We start from the raw sequence: 21,154 nt of genomic DNA on the forward strand, positions 1-21,154 counted from the left end.
TTCTTCTAATCACTGAGGTGAAGAGCTTGGGATTTAAAAAACACAACAAAAACAGACTAACAAATTTGTTAGTCAAATGGGTGACGTATTACTTGGAAAGTAATTAATTACCTTGCCTTTTAGAAGGGGTATAGACCTGGGGATTATGGAAGGAATTTTCCCAGGAATTGGCTTCTTTGAAGCTGGCTACTACAGGATATTGTCTCTGTCTGTGACTGCTATACTCAGTATACTAATGTGATTGAAGCAGTACAACTTGTTTTGACAGGTTCTTGCATTCAGTTTACATAAGTGAGATCTTCATAGCTAAGCCCAAGTGAAAGCTTAGTTTACATTAAACTGTTCAAGAATGGAGTTAGGTGATTGTCAGAGAGGGGGGAGGCACATTGCTTATAGGCTTATATAGTTTTTGGGAGAACTTGTCTCCTTACTGCAAACAAGAAGTATTGCATGGACAAGACTTCTAACAATTCTCTATGGTTCTTCCTAGTACCATGCAGGCACAATCAAGAATGTGCGTGAAGCCACAGAAAGCTTTGCTTCTGATCCTATCACCTACAGACCTGTGGCTGTTGCTCTTGACACCAAGGGACCTGAAATCCGAACTGGACTTATCAAAGGAGTAAGTGTGGCGTATGGTTTTTGTTTTTAATGCAGCCTAAGATTATACACACAACTGGTTTTAAATAAAAAATACCTTGAGGGAACTAGATAATTTGTATGCTGTAATAGCAGCCTTCCTTCTGAGCCAACCAACCTCTTAGCAGAAGGAAGAAGCTGTAACCTTTCTGTGACTTCATCAATGCTTGCTATTTCCCTGACAGTGGATGAGTTAAATACCATACAGAATGGGGTGTGACAGTGGGACACCTTGCGAGCAGTAGTTTCCTGCCATCCAAACCTATTCTTTCCTGTTATTGTCTGTCTGCCCAGGATTTCTCTTGGCTTGTGTAGAGCAGACTAGATAGAGGTGTGGCTGCATATCTGCAGTACAAAGTTAAAGCCACTTCCCAGTCCTGAGAGAGCTTGTACATTTGTTGCATGCCCTTGTGGTGTTAACCTTTCCCTTGTTGCCAACAGAGTGGTACAGCAGAGGTGGAGCTCAAAAAGGGTGCGACTCTTAAAGTGACCCTGGACGATGCATACATGGAGAAGTGTGATGAAAATGTATTATGGGTGGATTACAAGAACATCATCAAGGTCGTGGATATTGGCAGCAAAATTTATGTAGATGATGGCCTCATTTCGCTGCTGGTTAAGGAGAAAGGTGTGTACCAATGAAAAGGTTCCAGGACAATGCAACTTTTCCCTGTGGGACTGCCCATCTATAGTGGCACTTCCTTTTTCAGTGACCTGACCCTTACCTTTAAACACTTTATATGAAGCAGTTAGTCCACAACCTCACAATGAAGTTGGTGTTCAGCCAGGTACTGCATCTAGTAAAGATAGAGTCACCGAATGCATTGATGGACAAGGATTTCTCATTTTGGTGAATGCAGTAAAACTGCCTCATCAAGACCATCTCCTGTAGTATCATCCCTTCAGCCAAATCTTACTAGTTTGTATTTATCATTTAAACCTTACTTGTTATGGGATAAAGCAGAAACCAGGGATCAGCCATGCATTATTAGATTGTCTTTACTGCATATTAGTGGGAAAGCTGGCTTCCCCTAATAGCCAAACATCACTTAGATAGTGGCTTATAGCACCAGAGTACCTAATATTGGTGCATGGCACAAAACTTGCTAACTTCTAGCAACACTGGCTTAGAGGAAAAAATTTTTTAAAACCTTCTTTGGTACTGCATGCAGATGTGGCATAAGGCTGGAGCCTGGTGTTGCCCATCAACAACACCCCCCCCCCCCAGCCCTGCACTCTGGGATCAAGGTGCCCAATCCAGTGTGCAGGGCAAGGGCTCTCCATGAATCTGGAAATTTGATGATGGGGTAGAAGTGCCACCTCTGTCATCACCAAGTTACTGGACTCTTTGGGAGCCATGTGGATGAGATGACACTTAATGATGTGGGCCTGATTTGGTACATGGGCCAGGGGTTGAGCACCCCTGCCTGAAGCTGTGTGGAAACCTAAGAAGTAGGAACCCTTGTGAGCATATATGGGGAAGCTTAAAATATCTGCTTTCAAATTCTGAGAGGATATACTACTAAGCCTTCACTATAATGGTAAAAGTAGTGTAGGGAAGCTTGGCATAACTGACCAGAACAGTCTTGGATTTGTATGCTGTTATCCATTATGCCAGTGATTTATACTAAACTGCTGTAGCAGGTGATGAAAACAATACTTCTAGCAAATACAGGATCTGCACAGATCATTATAATGCCTGCACAATATAGGAATTATCATAGATATATTAAGTATATTCAAAGTCTCCTTCCCTTAAATCCAGTAACTGTTCATGAAAAGGGCATTTGCTTTAGATAAGCATCGGAAGCTGTGTCCACTGATCCCAATACAATGGTAGCACTATCTAGCAGTTACAATTGCATGGTTTTGGAGCCGATGGTAACTTGTGGCTTCTAGCAGAGCTAGCCTGAATGGTCAATAGTAGTTTGAATTGTAAAAACTTAGTTGGTACTTCATTAAGCTATTTTATACTAGTTTATTATTCTTATGCAGTGGTTCTCAACCTCTTTAGCCTCAAAGCATCCCTTGGCAAATGTCAATTCTTACTTTTTTGGGGGGGGGGTTGTTTTTTTGGTTTTTCCTCCCCCCCCCCCGAATCCATAAACAATAAAGCAATTCTTCTGTTGGAAAGAACTTTGACCATAATAGGTCAAAAGGTTTCTCACCTTACAGTTTCCTGGCTGGAATCTCTGGGTTTTTCCTGATGGCCATTAGCACTCTGTCAGATGTGCAAACGTGACTAACTGTAGCACCTTTCAAAAGGATCTCAAAGCATTTAAGGGTGCTACAGCACCCTGGTTGGGAATCACTGTCTTGAATATCTGACTTCATAGTTCTGTCAGAACTGCCACTCCTCCTAAGTAGAACTGTATTTGGGAGACTGGTAATGGCATATCTAAAAGCCACTAATTTGAATGGGATCAGAATATGGCTTCACAAGTGACATGCACTGTGTAGATGCTGTCTTCCTTTTCCAGGCTTGAGGGAGAGCTGATTTTTAGTTGGTTCATAAATCTTGCTCCTGGTTAGTAAGTGACAAACTAAGACAAAATGCATGCATGAATTCCTGTTTGCCTTGAATGATCTAACATGACTGCGTACTGTGAAGGCAGATCATTTTCCAACTTTATCCAACTTGTCTGATTTCAGGCTCAGACCATATTGTCACTGAAATTGAGAATGGTGGGATGCTTGGCAGCAAGAAAGGTGTGAACCTGCCTGGAGCTGCAGTGGACCTTCCTGCAGTCTCTGCAAAAGACGTTCAGGACCTGAAGTTTGGTGTGGAGCAGAATGTGGACATGGTGTTTGCTTCCTTCATCCGCAAAGCTGCTGATGTCCATGCTGTCAGGGAAGTGCTAGGAGAAAAGGGGAAGAACATCAAGATCATCAGCAAGATTGAGAACCACGAGGGTGTACGCAGGTAAGCTCTCGCAAGCATGTCTTGTATGAGGTTCAGGGAAGGATTCCTTCCTGATGGTAGGAGAATGGAAGACAAAGGGTGAAGCCCATACTTAAGTCTGTGGGACTGCAGGCTCTTTTGTGGTCCCCGTCCCACTTGTCAGCAAAAACTTAGTGGGGTAGGGTTTCTGCAAAATGTGCAATTATGTTACTTTTGTCCAGAATACCATCTTGCTATATGCGTAATATCACTGCTTTAAATTTCAGTCATTTGCAGTGGATCTTGCAGTAGCCAATACAGAAAGAGAGTCCTTACTAAATTTGCATCAAAACTTAATTCTCAGTCTAACTAATAGCCATTACTTGCCAAGTGACTGGAAAAGTCCTAACAGTTTGAAAATAGGACTATCTTAGAATCTAGTTATCAGACTACAACAGACATCTGTGTCGTTTTGCTTTAAAAGTACTCTGTTACAGTAGGTATTGCAGGATAGAGAAATATATTGGGTTGTGGAAACATGGTACTTGTATGGGCAAGTACTTGCATATTCACTGCTCACATAATGATATTAAGGTGGGGTTGGGAGGATACCTGTAAGTAACTCTCTCTTTTTTTGCCTGTCAGGTTTGATGAAATCATGGAAGCCAGTGATGGCATCATGGTGGCCCGTGGTGACTTGGGTATTGAGATCCCTGCTGAAAAAGTCTTCCTTGCCCAAAAGATGATGATTGGACGATGCAACAGGGCTGGTAAACCCATCATCTGTGCCACTCAGGTACTTCGGTTACTAATAGCTTTTCTTGTGTTTCTTCTACCACAGATGTTGCATGAAGAGTACTCGGTCCTAAGTGTGCCCATTACCCACTGGCTCCAGAGGGAGTGTAAGGGAGTAGCTTCCAAGTCCTGTTTGTTGGAGCATGAAACATTCAAAGCAGAACTACAATTTCTGGACAGCTTCTGTATTCATAAAGTGTACAGATTCTGTGTTCCTATATTAGTCAATAGGCACCCTTGTTATCTCTTCAACCAGGTGATGTAACCTTACAAATATTCTCCTCGCATAAACCTGTTATGCAGGTTAGAATATACAACAGGCTTGTACAGTGCGTATAAACTTGTCATGGAAATCTGCCTTGGAGGATCAGCTTCCTAATGCATCTGCAGCCCATGCCGGAATGCTATAGTACCCTGTCTAGTCTTGTCATTAGTGGGGATATTGAAGGGACATCTGGAGCCAGATAGAGGCACATGGTATTTAATACAAAGAGACCAACAACTGACAATTTTGCTTCTCTCCTCACAAGCCAGTTCTAAGTAGCAAATATGGACAGTTTTGGGCAGTGGGGGAAACTAGTAGGGCTGTGCAAAATTTTGACGGGCATTTTGTTGCAAAGCTGTTGAGCTCGAAACCACGAGCACCCAGAGGCCTCGCTTGCTGTTACCAGAGCCGGTTAATGCAGGGCTTTCTTTTTTTTAAGCTCCGTGCTCGCCAGCTGCGGAGCATATGGATGACAGCATGCTGGCTGCTGGTGCTGGCCCCAGTCGGCAGTGCGAGTCTGCCTGGCACAGGCTGTGGCGAGTGCTGGGAAGAACCCAGTGCTGACACTGGCCCTAGCTAACAGTGACAGCCTGCTGTCATCCCGCATGCAGATCCAGGGACCTGTGCCCCCTGGGAGGGCTGCAGAGGTGTGTCAGACTTCTCCTGCGGGGAGCAAGCCCCCAGATCTGCTTGTGGGATTACAGCAGGCTGCCGCTGCCAGCAAGTGATGCAAAGTTTTGCTTTGTGAAACTGCACCTCCAAAGGAAAGCAACCTAAGTAGTTGGTGATTCTTAGTTAACGGATTCAGAACTCAAGATCTTCCTAGCCTACTTTTTTTCCTATCTTCTAGTGCAGTTGTTTTGTATAGAGCAGGCACATCTTTGAATTCAGTGGCTTGCCAGTAAGCTATGTTCTGTGCCTTAGGCTAATTTAGTAGCTTTTTCCTGGTGGGTTATGGTACTAGTTAGATAGTACTTTTATAAGAGGGATATTTGTATAGAGAAAACTGAGCTATAGACCAGATGCCAGACAAGATCAGTTATTGGCTTGGATCTGTTTCTAATTTAATGTTTTGGTTGTACCTCCTTGTATGTGTCATAAAAATTCAGAAGTACTGATATTGATCTTCGCTTCCTTCTTTATAAAAGAGGACTAGGTTGTGTTACACAAACAACAGGGAGTTTCTGTGCCAGGAGCATAAAAGGTGGTCTTGGCACATCAGTCATCATTTGTCAGCTCTTCATTTGCAAGACGGCAGCATGTTTGTAGTATCCTGATTTTAAATTTTGAACTGACTTAATGATCTTGCCATGCCCTACTCAAAATATGGTTTTAAACTATTCAGATGTTATATAAGTGTGCTAGAGAAGCAGTTCTCTTCTGGAGCATAACATTAATTTTTGACTCTTCCTTTCCAGATGTTGGAAAGCATGATTAAGAAACCTCGCCCAACCCGTGCTGAGGGCAGTGATGTAGCTAATGCCGTCTTGGATGGAGCTGACTGTATTATGCTGTCTGGAGAGACAGCCAAAGGAGACTACCCTCTTGAGGCTGTCCGCATGCAGCATGCTGTGAGTAGTGCCTGTGCTTTGTTTAAAGGGTAGCATTCCATAGCCTAAAATAGGGATTTGCCAAATCATGGCAGATGACACCCCACCTGGATATCTGGCTTTCGTATGCATTCAGAGCTGGGTGGCAACACCCAACAGCTTGCTCCCACCCTGGCTTTTTTTTTTTGGTAACTTGCCCTTCCCTCATCTCTTATTTGCCATGTGTCAGCATAGTTTTGAGGAGCCTGCTTTACTGTCATCATGCACAGACTGGTACAGTATTGCCCTACTGGCACAAGATACTTTGTGCTAGAGGAGCAAACTGCCCTCTGTTGTGTGCTATATTATCTAAAGGCAGAGCCAAGAACTGAAATGCAGTGGTGGGAAATGTCCAAATAGGATTGGACTGCAAGGCATCTTAATTTCTGTTTATACCAGAGTTAAGCTTTAACTGTTACCTTGGTGTGAATTACCTTGAATCCACCATTCCAAACTCAATATATGAAGCCTTCTAAATGGGGGAGCTGCTACGGAAATCACTTGGTTGAGCTGTGTTCAATAAATTGAAACACAATTTTAATGACTTTGTGGTGGGGGAGAGGGGTGGCTAAATGACTTGCTCAATCTTGTTGCATTTGACAGCTGTGCCTTTGGGGATGTTTTTTGCATGATTACTGACAGGACTCATTTGTTCTTTTTACATGTTTAAACTGCCAGAAACTTCTCTGCTCTGCTTGGAGTTCACCCAACTCATTCCCCCCCCTTCATTAATTTAAGTCTGATGCCAAGTGTCTAGAAGTACTGATGCTCCCCAGTTAACTGCTGTGAATTACAGCACTGATAATGCACACTAGTTTGTCAGTTGCAGTTCAGGTTATATAGATTAATAAATATAGCTCTTGTGTGTGCCCTTACAGTGCATTCTATAGGTATTAACTTCCTTCTGTCCCCTCTTACCTTGTACCTGATCTTTGTGATTTGGTACTTTTGTACACGGGGGGGTTGGGGGAGGGGAAGCAGTGAAATCAGACTGGTGTTGAGCAACAACTTGAAAGCATGTGACTGTGTGCACTGCTAACTGTTCACTAATTGCTTGTCTAAAAATTCTTCCCTTGGCAATCTTGAGGATTGACCCTGATACCAATATCTGGAAACTTGCAGCAGGAGTCTACAATTCTAGAACTGCAAACTTACCAAACTTGGCAACCAGAGGCCGGGCCACCAGAAAATAATTGCGGCCCAGTTATCCCTTTTTTTTTTAAATGTGGATATGAATTCTTCCCCTAAGTGACTGAATAAAGCCAGCAGACTTCTCAAAGAACCCTTTTTTGCTTTCTCTTGAACAGAGCATACCTTAAAGATCAGTCACATTGAGTTTCTGTATTTGCTTATTGGATCTGTTTGGTTCATGTTAGGTGCTTGGTGACTGGCTTAGTTCTGACACTGTAATGACAAAATATGGTGAACTCATGGCTCAAAGCATGGGCATAAGGAGAAGACTTGCTAGTACATGTTGCTGTGAAGCAAAAACTAAAGCTGCTCTAAAAATGAGAACAAGATCTTTTTACTGGCGGTTGAATTTCAGCTCTGCGCTCTCTGCGTTCTCTCTCTGTCCCGGGAAGTGCAGATAGTAGCCAGTAAATGACATGAAGGGACAATGAAAATTTGCCTGCCGGGGCCTTGCTAAAGCTGGGGCCCTTCAAACACCTTTTATCCTGCAGGCGTTTAGAGGTAAGGGCTGCCTAATAGAAAGGCCTTGGGCTATGCAATATTTCATATGATCGAGCTCAGGAGTCTCTCCACCTTTTTTACAATAAGCCACAGGGCACCTTCCAAACACTCATGGGAAAACTGGTTGCTTGACTGGTACATACAGGTTTGAAATGTCAGTGTCAGCTGCTACATTAGATGGTGGCTATGGTTTTAACTAGGTCCACTGAATAGTGACTACCACAAGGGCTCATTCTTAGACCCAAAGCTAAAGAGGCAGTGAGAAAATAAAACTCTGCCAATCCTGCTGTGCTTGTGACTGGCACTGAGGAAAAACAAGTCCTATTCACAGGCTTCACTCTGGCATGCTCATGCCTGGCTCATTGGGTTGCTGATCATGCACCCCAGCACTGCTCTTGGACTTTAAGGATCATGTACCCCTCTGAGCTGCCTGTACTGTGTAGTTTCCTGGCTTGGGCATGTACCAAGTAGGAATGAGTAGGACTTGTTTGCCCTGTTGGGACCCTTCATGCACACCTCCTTCCCCATACCATACCCAGGTATCTGAGTGGTTTTGGACCTTGTATGTACTTGCATACAGTAACTTCCCAAGAATCTTGACATAGGAGCAGAGGGCTGTCACTTTTATATTTGGGTGGTCTCTTCAAGTGCCTACAGTTTTAATCCTTTATATACCTGACACATCCCCCTGAACTGATGGCCTTGATGCAATGCTGTGGTCTCCATTTGGTAACAGCCTTCTATCCAGAAAAAAAGTGCTGAACTTAACTCCTCCTTCCGGTAACACTAGTGCCCTTACAAATCAAGTGAGGCTTCTGAATCAAGAGTTCAGTAGCAAGTTTGCAGATGTTGGGCAGGATATCTCCTTGCAGAGAAGCATTCCTGCAACCTCAGTGGTCAGTTGCTCTTGATTTGACCAGGCCGGCTAACCTAACCAATGGAAAAGCAAAGGATTTTTAACCACTGCTGCTGCCCAATTGTCTAACAAGCTTATTTCCTTCCTTCCTCACCTCCACTCAACCAAGGAAATTTCCATACTTCCCTACAAACTTACAGAAACTTGTCTATGCCCTGTAGGCAAAAACAGCTGTGAGACCAGTTTTGAAGAATTGCCATAGACTTTGTCTAGGGGGGAATAAGTGTGGGTGATCCAGGGTGGGGAGGACGAAAGACTTTTGGGTTACTTTAAATGACAGCTAGCAGGGAGCCATTTGATAGATCCAAGCTTATACTGCATGTTTCCCAAAGCTGCCTGTCCTTGAATCGAGAATTGAAGATGTACCATGAAGCTCCTGGCTTACATGTTTGGAGTGTGTGCTCTCTGAGGTGGACGCTTTTTTAATCTTTATCCTCCCCTCTCTATCTAACAATAAGTTCTAAGACTTGTTGTATTAAACTTGCAGCTAATGTGCCAGTCTCATTGCATTGCAATGCAATCTAAGTGTCTCTGAGCTCAAAATACTACTCGGAGATACTACAAAGGATCTTGTGGTTGAAGACCAGGCTGAGGAGTGGGGATTTCTGCCTTCTATTCCTGTTTTTTCCACATGCATCCTGTGACACTTGGACAAGCCGCTTGCATATCTCCTCCATAAAGAGCTCGGCCTTCCTCTAATGCATGAATGTAGAATTAATTAATTCATGTTCAGAGTGCTGTGCCCTCATTTGGATGGTGCCTTAGAAATGAAATCTATATTGAATCAGACTAATAATTCCTAAAACCTCAGTATTTTTTTCCATGCTGTATAATTTATCCCATTCACTTCCCTGAGTAGCTAACTGAAATCTGTCTTGAAAAGATGATCAGCGTTTTCTCTGCATGCTTTTCTGGTAAACTCTGCAAGCCTTCTTTTATATGGCTGTTGAGGACTGGTGTAGCTTACAAAGACCTCAGTTCTTGTCTTCAAAACTACTTGGTCCTGTATATGCTTTGTATACCGGTTTCTTAGACTGACTTTGGAAATGCTGACAGATGGCTTTTTAAAACTAGATTCAAAGGCTGCTGCTCAGTCTGCTTCCATCTTCAGGAACAGGAATTGAAAGCTTGTCTGTAGCTGTATACCTGTACTGCAGCAAGTACCAACTTGTATGATGTGAGGTACAGGAACCTTCCATGCTCGATAGACAGCCATATAGGAAGACTTGATTCCATACTGTTAACCATAATTTCAAAAGGGTAAGGTGGTGCAACGCTGAAGATGACTTCTTGGCTCTTTATGATTAGCTTAGCTGTTTTTAAATAAAATGGAGACCCTCTTGCCACCCAGAGGTCACTTGGAAATTGCTCTCCACTAGCTCTCCTTCAGGGAGAGCAGTCCTAACTGCTCTGGGGCACTGAAAAGTGGTGGAGGTCATATACTACTTCAGTCTATTCTGGCATAGCTAAATGTTGTGCCTTTTGAGGAGTGGAGGAACCAGACTTGTAGCAGGCTAACATTTTGCATGTGTTCAGGTGATCCTGTAAGGCTGAAGAGAATTGCTTCCACAAAAGAGCAGAAAAGCTTAAATTCTTCTTAGCTTTGCTAAGGGCTACAATCTGGACTTTTATTATTTTGAGGTCGTCTGATTTTAAACAAAAAACAGTGCCTCAAACAGTTCCTTTGTGAAAATAACTGATCTAATGGGCAGACGGTACCATCTGTAGAACGTGGCACAACGGCCACTGCAAGCATTGGCACTGCTACCAAGATGCCCTTAATTCTAGCTTCGGAGCCAAAGTTTCACAACCCTACCCTCTTAATCTCTTGCATGACTTTGACAATTAAGCAAATTAACTTGGTGTCACATTACTCTGGTGTATCTCTTTCCTTCTTTCTATGTTGCTCCTTTCTTCTCCCTCCTTCCCTCCCTCTTACTCTGGCCTGCAGATCGCTCGCGAGGCTGAGGCCGCAATTTTTCACCGTCAGCTGTTTGAAGAACTTTTCCGCATCACTGCTAACACCAGGGACCCTGCTGATGCCATGGCTGTAGGCGCTGTGGAGGCCTCTTTTAAGTGCTTAGCACCAGCTCTGATAGTTCTGACCGAATCTGGCAGGTAGGGCTCCAGATAGGGGAAGTAAGATGTAAGACACTTTGGCTCTAGTAAGATAAATGATCTCTTTACTCCTCAGGTCGCAATGGTTAGATGCTCTGAACAAGGCAAATTTTGTGCTTCAGGTATTCCTGTAGGTAGAAACATCTCTTCCTACAAAAAACACAACCGTTCACAGGACAGTCACCATTTAAAGACTTCAGCCTTGCATACATTCCCAGTCTGAGGTTACATCATCCTTACTTCACAGTAGGTAGAAGCAGAGCAAGAGTGCCTGGCAGTTGGGCATGGATGTGAAGAGTGCAGGGTGAGGTGAAATGGCATGTGTTAATGCAGTTCAGAAGAAAAACCTCTTAATAGCCTGGTGAGTGAATTTCTTCCTTAAACTGGCCATTGCACATGCAGTATGCCTTGACTAAACAGCGCAATCACCACCAGGGCACCATAGAACTTAACCGGTTAATCTTCTGAATAGCAAAATACTGATACCGCTTCATACATGTGACATCCTGCTAGACATGGCATCTCGCCTTACCCTGTGCCACCTGGGTGCTGACTGACATGAATGTCGTCTTCCCCGAATGCATGTTGCTCTTATAGATTGCTCGTGAGGCCGAAGCCGCCATCTTTCACAGGCAATTATTTGAGGAACTACGTCGCCTGGCCCCCCTGAGTCGTGATCCTACTGAAGCTGCTGCTGTTGGCGCTGTGGAAGCGTCCTTCAAATGCTGCAGTGGGGCTATTATCGTCCTCACCAAATCTGGAAGGTAGGAGGTGAAAGGTTCCCACAGGTCAAACGGACTTCTGTGACTAGGGGTGGAGGGGGATAAACATTTCTTGAAGGCTTCCTTTGGAAGCGTAAAGTGGTAGTCCTGAAGCTGCTGGAGAGCCAGGCACCTTCAAAGCTAAGGCTCTCTGCCTGCAATACTAGTTCTACTTGGAAGATGGACAAACACTTCAAATGTCTGCAGATGTTTAATCTATAATGTGGTTCTCCAGCCTCCCTTGACCAACTTGGCTTCGGCACCAAGAGCGTATACTTCTGTTGTTGAAAATTGCCAATAAGGCTTGACTAAAAAATGTAACAGGAAGCAATTGTTGAAAGTTAGAAACAAACTTCTTGGCTGGAAAAAAATCTTGGATTTAGCAGCAGGTCAGAAGTTCAATGGATGCAAAATCAAGTTCTTAAAACCTTTTGGGCTGACAACAAAATTAAAGGCCTGCATGATTGATTGTTGGGTCACTGGCTAAACCATTTTAAGTGGCTGTGCCCATCTCTGCCCTCTAATTGCACACAGCTGGCTAAGCACAGGGGCTATGAACCCTGGGTTTAAAGCAAGAAGTCTCAGATTTGGCAGAGGTGAATATCGGTGTTAATCCTCTTTGTTAAATTAACAGTTCCAGTGTGCTGTGCTCAGATTAATAACACTAGTATTGCTGCAGACTTTTAGACACTGGAATGTGCAGGACATGGACACTATGAACCTAGTAGCGCAGGCATGGCTGCTGCAGTTTCTTGCACAGGCACTTAAGGATGCTGTTTGTGAACCACTAGCTTGGGACACTCTTCTCCCAGGTGATTTTTATAATAGACCTCATGGCTAAAATGATCCAGGAATAGGAGGAGTGAAAGGTCTTAAACCTCACTGATCAGCTCCACACAGGAATAGCAGGTCTAACTGAGCACATGCCCTGTGAACAACTGATTTATCCTTCTAAAGGGTAAATCCTGGATTTCCCACTGAATTGGGACCAACTAGGTAGTGCTGCACAGATGTCCTTAAATACACAGCAAATATTCTGCATGAAAAACAGGGCTGACTCTAAATTCTTGGCGTACCTTCAGCTTTAAAGTATGCTTCATACCATCCACTGTTTCTGTAGAAAAGGGAATGACTTAAAGACATAAGAGTGTGTGTGTGTCCATGTAACTTGTGCTTCTAAAGTTTCTGCATAAAGGCTTCTATCCTTACACCTGACCTTTTCTGAAGATCTCTAAACTGATATTTGATTATTTTTAGTCCCAGATTATGTTACAGCCTCTGAATACCCTGTTCTTCAAGAGTCAGAGAGGCGTTTTTCAGCTCACTCAGACTGGGGTTACTTCCTTGTAAGCAATGACCTTTTGTCGCAAAAAAAAAAAAAAAAAAATCCACCCCCCCCAACCAAACACAAACCATTTCAGTACTTAAGCAGGTTTTTTGTTTGTTTGTTTTTTACCTGAGCTAAATTTAATAATAACTGGATCCTACAAATCTAGTTAATGGCAGTATATGTCATGCAGTCTTATTCTGTTCCATGGACTTTGGGAAGATTTAATTTTTGCACAGGGATGTCATGATCTCTTACAGTTTCTGACGCTATAATTGCTGAATACAAATTCACTTGCTTCCCTGCCCCTTCCCCCAAGCTGCCACACTTGCACCCTAGTAAAGGGGGCAGTTGTAGATCATTCCAGCTGCTGCTGCTGGTGATAAGACACCTTTCAGCACCACTGGTGCCCTGCTTCCTAACATTTTTCTGGGACAGGTTGAGAAGACCTTTACCATATTTGTTTCTTATTTTGAGCATGGGCAAAGCTCGTGTAATTCAGTGCAGTTCTCATGCTAACTTCTTAATTCATTCTAAACTGGTGGATGTGGGGCAGTGGGATATAGAAAACAATTAAAAATAATACAACTTGGGGCCATGTATGCTTTCTTCCTGCATGTTTGACTTTGTGCTTTTCCTCTGATGGTTTCTAGTGATTTACCTTGAGTCTAGCCTTCTCTGATCTGATCCCACCACAGTTTTCAGAAGAAGCAATCCTGATTCATATGGGACACCTTGATGGTATTTCTTGCACATCCAAAGTGGCTGTTTGCTATCACCACATTCTCCCAAATCAAGAACCAAATGCATATTAATTGTGCCATCCAAGGAAGCAAAAGGCACAGAGTTCTACCAACCCAACCATCACAGATAATTAAAGCAAATGAGAACTAGGCTAGTGATGAAACCCAGCACTTGGCCTGTGGCAATGTGGAATCCCCTTATTTCCTCCTGTGCTGACTTCATAGAGATGTCTTTTCAGTCATGGCTGATGGTTGACTTCTAAATATTGCTGCTAATGCAGAATCCTGCTCTTCTCCGTGCCTGTGAGAAGAGTATTCAATCCTAACTTCCACTGTTTTGTGGGGGGGGGTGTTTGTGTCCTGACTCAGCGTTATGACAGAAAAGTGAGAGTCCATGACAGCAGGCAACACACAGGGACTCTGGTCTCTGGAGTACCAAGAATTGTTTCCAGAGAGCAAAACAAAGTTGTTGCTGGCAGTTGGTGCTGGAAACCAGCATATTTCGGGGGGGCGGAGTATAGGGTTGGGTAAAGTATGGTATTTCAAGAAATCCAGAAAATCAAGGTGAGAGCACTGTCCCAAATCTGAGGGGGATTGATAGTTGCATGCCCCCCCCTCCACCCCCCACCAATCCTAAAAGACCTACAACCCTCCTCTAGTGTGGATGGGAAATGGCCTTTGCTAACCTGCTCATGAATATGTAGGATTAGGAGGCTCAGTCTGTATTAGGATGTTACACAATGACAGAACTTGGTGGTTCTTGCCAGACTTACCTTAGGTTCCCAGGAAGCCTACTCGAAGTATGTTGGATGAACTTAACCAGCAGTTGATTGATTGAATGCTGGTTGTTCCTTTTCTTACTTGAAGATGGCACCAACCTAAATGCTGAGCACATGTTCCTGATCTTGCCTTTGTTCTCCCAGATTCTTCAGGGGCACGCAAGGATCAGCCACCCAGAGCAACCTGATAAGAGCTCAAGAAACCTAATTTATTTGTCTTCCCTCCCTACTAGGTCAGCTCACCTGGTGTCCAGGTTCCGCCCACGTGCGCCAATCATTGCTGTGACCCGTAACGGGCAGACGGCACGGCAGGCCCATCTGTACCGTGGCATCTTCCCTGTTCTGTGCAAAGAACCAACCCATGATGCATGGGCTGAGGATGTTGATCTCCGAGTAAACTTGGGCATGAATGTTGGTGAGTCATGTGGCTTCACCTTTTACTGTTTTGGGGTTACCAAGGCTTGAGGGAGAAATTCTTTCAAATACCTTGCTGTTTGAGGCTGATTGTACTGCCTGTAACAAAAGACGGGGCTTTCTCCAGAAAGGCCAGCTTCACTCCTTACTAGCCAGCTACAGCAGGTCTGAACTTTCAGTATTTCCTGTTTTTAAAAATTGCTCTCTAGCACCACAGCCTTACTTCCAGGAGAGCTGTGTGGCAAGAATGTCTGTGTAGCTTTGTATATGTGGTATAGGTGGCAACTCTTTTTCTCACTTAAGGGTCACATGGCACTAACAGAGCGTTGGCATTTGGGGTTGGGGTGGCTATGTAGTCTGGTACTTTGCATGGAGGAAGCAGCCATAGCTGAATCCAAGATTGCTGAAGATTACAGAGCTAATGTAGTGCCACAGATGTGACATGCAAGCCCTTGTGATGGACCAGAGCATTGGTTGCTAGAGTGATAATACTAGTATAGCTGAGGAGCCCCCCACCCTGATGTAAGGCTGCCACCTTGTGGCAAGAGGGCATGCAGACATCTGATGGGAATGGCAGCTGCTTGAGCCGAGTAACTTGCAGTACAAGCATTAAATCTTGTCAAGGTATCAATTTCCCTGCTGGACCTGCCAGAAACAAGTGGCATCTTCCTACAGCTGTGTGCCCACCTGTTTTTGATAAGCTTTCTAACTACCAGCGATACCAGGCCCACTACAGATGGTGCCTAATCAGACAGTTGCATGGACTTGGCTTACAGCTGCTCCTGAATTTCTCTCTTCCAGGCAAAGCACGTGGATTCTTCAAGACCGGTGATCTGGTTATTGTGCTAACAGGGTGGCGTCCTGGGTCTGGCTATACCAACACCATGCGCGTGGTGCCAGTTCCATGAACATCGACTCTTGGATCCAACCCAGCAACATCTTCCCTCACCCCTACCCCCCTCCCCCATCCCTGCCCCTTTGCATTAGACCAGCAATTGCTTGCAATTGTTCTCCTTGTCTGTAGAGCGGATGTAGGTTGCTAAATGCCACCGAGTACAGCAGCAGAGGGAGGAGACCTTTACTAAAAGAGAAGAAATACTTGAAGTGTTTAGGTATATTTTTTTTTCCCCCCAAAGTACACTCCCTGCCCCTTCCCCCCCACACCCCAAAGTGATACTGCCTCGATGTATGTTGGGAGTCAGTGTAGGAACTTCCTGCATGGTCTCTGAATGTGTGCTGCTGCTGTTCCTCCTAGTAGCCTGGTTACTGTCCAAGGGCATGAATACTGTGTCTTTCTTTGCTCCAGTCTTGGGAGCGTAAGGGAAGGGAATAAGATGACTGTGGTTGACAGTTCCAATATAATGCTCTCTGCAATAGGCAGAGTACAGCCCAAAACCCTGTAGGTTCAGATGCACAACAGCTTATGTAATGCCCACCCTTCTCTGCCATGTCCTGAATGCACCTACAGACTTGTACTGTCACTGTCACCACTGCACTCCAGTCCAGAAGCAACAGTAGATTAAGTCATGGACCTGTATAGCCACACATGAAGTGTGTAAGATTGTTTTCCACTTGGATTTACAGTGGCTTTCTGGACTCCGTAACTTATTCTGCTAGTCATCAAGGATCTGAAACTCCAAAGCATGTTGATGGAAGACAAGGTGGACTTAGCTCTTAAGTCCTAGATAGAATAGTAACTTGCTTGAGACAAGCTACTGTACATCCCCCTGCTAGCATATATAGGGAGCCTAACGAATGGAAGCTTCCAATCTACAGGAAGCTGTGACTTTAAAAGCCTCCACATGAGACCAAAATCTGTGGCATGGTGCAGGCCTGGGTTTCTTCTAGGCTAGTTGTGCACATTGGGGGTTAGAAAAAGGAAAAAGCAGGGTCTTTGGGTCTTAAAGGGTTGAGTGCTGCAGTCCCAGCTGTTGCACAAACTGCACTCCCACTTCTGTGCTGCTAAGAACTTGTGCTCCTGCCGCAGTGTCGCATATCTGTCTGAGTCGAGTAGTCACATTTCCTGAGAGCATTCTCCTGTGTTGTAAGTCTGGACAAATTACTGTAACAGGTGTATTGGGTTGTAGAGCACAACTACGTACATCAATAAAGAGAAGCTAAAGCACCCATCAGCTTTCTATTCTTTTGGTGTTTTCTGTTTTCTGCCAAGTGCTTATGTCAAGCCAACCTGCTCAAAAGCAACAGTGCTTAAGAGCAGCATCTGAAAATGTAAGGTCTCTAAAGTCATTGCCTTTGGGTGGTGGAGAGTCTTTAGCATTGTTCTAGCTTCTTGGCTAGACAGCAGCCTTCAAATGTGCCAAATCTAACATGGCTTCAAATGTATGTGCCTCACAGATACCTGTGTGTCTCGGTTACCCAGTGAGGTAGCAAAAGCCCAAGTGGCTTTCATCGACCAGTCAGTCAGCACTGCAAAGTGAGCCTGAGCTGTCCAGGGTGTAGCCCTTCTCATACTTCAAATCCTGCCTGTCTGAATAAGAGTTTTGCCTTGTGGGCTTGCTAGACAGGCTGCTAAAGAGTAACTCCAGGATGGAGATGCATGCCTGCTTGTTCTCTTGTTCAGGAGCTTTTGGGAGATGCCGAATGAAGAAGGGGAAGCCTAGTTTTAAGAGAGGGAATAATTCAAGGTTCAATGTTAACTTTTCTGCCTGGAAGACCTGCTTGAGCTGTCTTGCCTTACGTGGGTCCCCTATCTCCAAGCACTTAATAGCTGTCAGCTAATAAAGACTCCTGCATGGGCAAATAAATATTTCACCTGCCTGGCTCTACAAGTAAACTTCCTGTTTGGGGCTCAAATTTTCTACCCATCACTACACCACAGGGAACAGGGAGGAATATTTGGGCTCTCCAATATCCCAGGGACCTTCTAGCAGCCTCTGTGCCCCTGGCAGGTGGAAACGGTGAAGTCTAGGTACCTGGTCACAACGAGGAGCTGACCCTCCTAGGAAGCTGTGTGCATCAGCCCTTAACTGGCTCATCTTCAGCACAGGGCGCCCGGGGTGGGTGGGAGCAGTGGGAGTGAGCCCTGTGTATTTGCAGAGGCCGAACTCCAGCAGAAGGCGACAGCTCTATGGGCAATGCTAGGTGCACAAGTGTTTCATAACCTCCTGGTAGCAAAGCTGTCCTGCTGTGAATAGTTTTTTGTGACAAGATGCTCTTGTCTCACAGATGAATGGCATCCTTGTCTGAAATCAGCTGCTTGCAAAATAGCTGGGAGACAGAGTGCTTGCCCTTGAGGGTACAGTCAAACTGGCTGTCTGACGCACCAAGTTGAGCTGATGTCTGACCAGTACTTTTTTTATATTTTTAGGCCTTGCTCCATTTCTCCCACTTCCTGGGACAGAACTCCATTGGGAGTCTCAGACCCATTTCCCTGGCAATACTAAGCAATAAGAAAGCTTCTGCAGCCACCAGCTGCTATCTGTATCTGTTACAGATGGCCATATCTGCCCTGCCTAGATGCTGGGAAGAGTCCTGTTATAATAAGCTAATCTTAAGCCCTTGAATTTACTACTATGCTCCTCACCTACATGGAATGAAAGTTGGATAGAAGCCAGCTCTAAGGTTGTTACACTTTCTCAAGCACTACTAACCTTATAGCTGAAGGAATAGTTAAATGGTGCCATAATGACCTTGCCCATGTGGCCAGTCTAAATTTATTGTGCGATTAATCAGTTACTTTATGTACTATGTCACGTGTGGCAGGGGCCTGAGGTAAGCAAGTTGTTGCTCACTGACTGAAGCTGGAACCCTTTCCCACCAGCCTTTACTGATGATCATACAACTATCTGCCTCTATCTAGGTGCCAGGCTTAAAATAACCATTCTTGTGCTCCTGTGAACTCCAGCTTTGCCATCTGGCTCCACTGCGCATGCAAGGAAAAGCTTGGGCAGAGGTAACTTCCTGTGCTACAGCAGTTTTTTGCCTCTGAGCCCTACCCCAAGCACTGTTGTTCAAAGTGAAACCAGATTGGAAGAGCAGTTGGGGATATATGTATGCACTGCTCATTGCTCCCTTAGGAAGGACTTGCCTATTTTCTAATCAGAGACTGGCTCGGTAACTCTTTCTCTCGTTATTTACAGCAGTGCTTTTCAGCCTGTGGTCTGCAGACCCCTGGGGGTCCACAGATGATCTCTAAGGGGTCCATGAAAAGTGACTATGATTTATCAAAAGTGTGTGAATACCCACACTTAAAATTCAGAGGGGTCTACATCTCCATTCAGAATTTCCAAAGGGGTCTGCAGAAGAAAAAAGGTTGAAAACCGCTAACTTACAGCCACGTGTGAAGGTGTGCGCCTGTTGAACAGCCTAGTGCAAGGCTCCCACCCAGCTGCCACCCCCCATTGCTCTAGCTGCAGCAGTGGCCAGGAGCTCCAGGCTCCTTCTCCCTTTGGTTTCTTCTTTCTGCCCCTGCCCCAGGGTGCAGCTCAGCGCAACCTAACTTAGCCTTCAATGCAAGGGGGGAGCCCAGAGCCTGGGATGCCCAAGTGCTGCTATGCAGCAGAGGAGCTTGTAGCCAGGGAGCTAAGGGTGCTGGGGTGCCTGGGCACAGTGCAGCAGGAAAGCTGTGAGGAATAGCAGTGGGGGCACAAGGTGCAGTGGGAAATGTGGCGTGCAACAAGGGGGTACCCAGGCATGAGGTGCAGGGTGCAATGAGGGGGCATATACCTTGGGGCCCACAGTCCCTGCTAGTGTGACCCAAGGGACATATAGCCCCTCCCAGCCACTTACAAGTCAGGCAGGCTGGGCTAGCGCCTAAAGGAAGGATGACACCAAATCAAGTTCATAGTAATACCTGAAAGTGCCCAACACCATGACATATACTGGCAAGCGGCAGGAAGGAAGGGGACTCCCTCCCACATGCTTCTTCCTGCTTTTCCCCTATCAAAACTTGTGGCTTCCAGTGAGCAAGCTATACAGCACATGTGAAGCACCTGGAGGATGGGCAGTGCTGGTGTGGAGGTGCCTCCAGAATGTGACTGCCTGGCTAGAAGGGGATCAGAGAGCTTTTCAAACAGTTTGAGGTCTGTCAACATCCGCTGCATTGAGTCCAGCTCTGCCTCCTCTCTTCATTAGTACCCAGTGCCAGCCTGAGCTGCTTGAAGTGAGTTAGTGGCATCACATGGGCAGAGCAGGTGAATGCAATGGATGGTCTCTGGCTGGGAAGGCTGCACAGCCCCTTCCCCTTCAGGCTTTCTCTGTGGCTCAAGGTTGAGATGTATTTCCTGCCTCTGGAAGTTTGTGCTCCAGGTGCCCTTGTTCTGCAACCCCCAGCTGCAGAGTCCCGCAGTTGCTCCTCATTGCCCGGGATCCCGCAAGTCTGATTTTGGTATTATCCTTCTAGAGCCCCGAAAGCCCTGTGCTGCCTGACTGCTGCTGTGAAGCTTTTCTTTGTAACAGGCTATTTTATACAGGCCTCAGCTGCAGCTTTCATTAGGCTGGCCTGTCTTTCTCCCTCTGCCTTAGTTGCAGTAGCACAGATGATCCTTGTGGGGGAAATGGGCCTTGTATCTGCTGGGTGAAGTGCTACAACACAGCAGCAGAGTGATATGATCGGCTGCTCTCTGAAGCTTTTGTTTTTTAATCCTCCGCAACAGTCAGTCATTTCCATGATGCCTTTGTCCTGAAGGACCCTTTTGCAGCTGGGGAGTGCGCATGTCTGTGTGCCCACACGCAGGTTGCTCTACCTATCCAAGGAACCGTTTCCAGCTGAGGTTGCATCTGGTTAGTTCTGCCAGTGCTACACCACAGCCCTACGCCGGCAGTGTGAGGGCTCAGCTCTCTCCCTGTGGAAAGGACTATAGGAGTACAGAAACCACGAACCAGAGCTGGGTCCCTTTTCTTTTGTTTTAGTGGACGGCCAGCAAGTCCTCTCCTCACTCCAGGCAAGTGGGTCAGGAAATGCAGAAAGGAGTCCCGCTTGCTTTTCATCAACCCCACTCCTCAGTATCCTACCTGTTCCCTGAAGTCTCCTGCCCCTGGACTGACCAGCCTTGACACTGCTTCAGCTGGGGGAGTGCAGCATGAGCCAGGCTAGGAAATAACAGCCTTGAAAGTTAAAAAGTTAGAATTCAAGAAGCCCTGGATTCATCATTGAGAACAGATGCTCCAACCTCTCGGGAATGAGAGCGGTATCAGCATCTAGACAGATTGAGCGGGCCCCCACGTTACACTGCTTTTTGGCAATCTCAGGACCTGTTTGCAATGGGACCGAGTC

The 21,154-nt window shown here is 45.4% G+C and overlaps 1 protein-coding gene across 2 annotated transcripts in view; it reads left to right on the top strand.

Annotated features, from left to right (window-relative positions):
* PKM (pyruvate kinase M1/2) overlaps positions 1 to 17,051 on the top strand; it is a 29,861-nt gene extending 12,810 nt beyond the window's left edge. Inside the window, exons 4-11 of one of the 2 annotated variants that reach the window (XM_090028524.1) lie at positions 491 to 622; positions 1,081 to 1,267; positions 3,292 to 3,562; positions 4,166 to 4,316; positions 5,999 to 6,151; positions 10,729 to 10,895; positions 14,739 to 14,920; positions 15,721 to 17,051. In XM_090028524.1, the coding sequence (XP_089884650.1) occupies positions 491 to 622; positions 1,081 to 1,267; positions 3,292 to 3,562; positions 4,166 to 4,316; positions 5,999 to 6,151; positions 10,729 to 10,895; positions 14,739 to 14,920; positions 15,721 to 15,827 (1,350 nt within the window). In that variant the 3' untranslated portion in view covers positions 15,828 to 17,051. Of the gene's footprint in view, positions 1 to 490; positions 623 to 1,080; positions 1,268 to 3,291; positions 3,563 to 4,165; positions 4,317 to 5,998; positions 6,152 to 10,728; positions 10,896 to 11,492; positions 11,660 to 14,738; positions 14,921 to 15,720 lie in introns of both variants that reach the window. The other variant, XM_090028523.1, reaches the window with a different exon arrangement.
* Positions 17,052 to 21,154: the final 4,103 nt, after the last annotated feature.

Source organism: Crocodylus siamensis, chromosome 15 (assembly GCF_052110815.1).
Source record: "Crocodylus siamensis isolate JL-2025a chromosome 15, ASM5211081v1, whole genome shotgun sequence".
NCBI lineage: Eukaryota > Metazoa > Chordata > Crocodylia > Crocodylidae > Crocodylus > Crocodylus siamensis.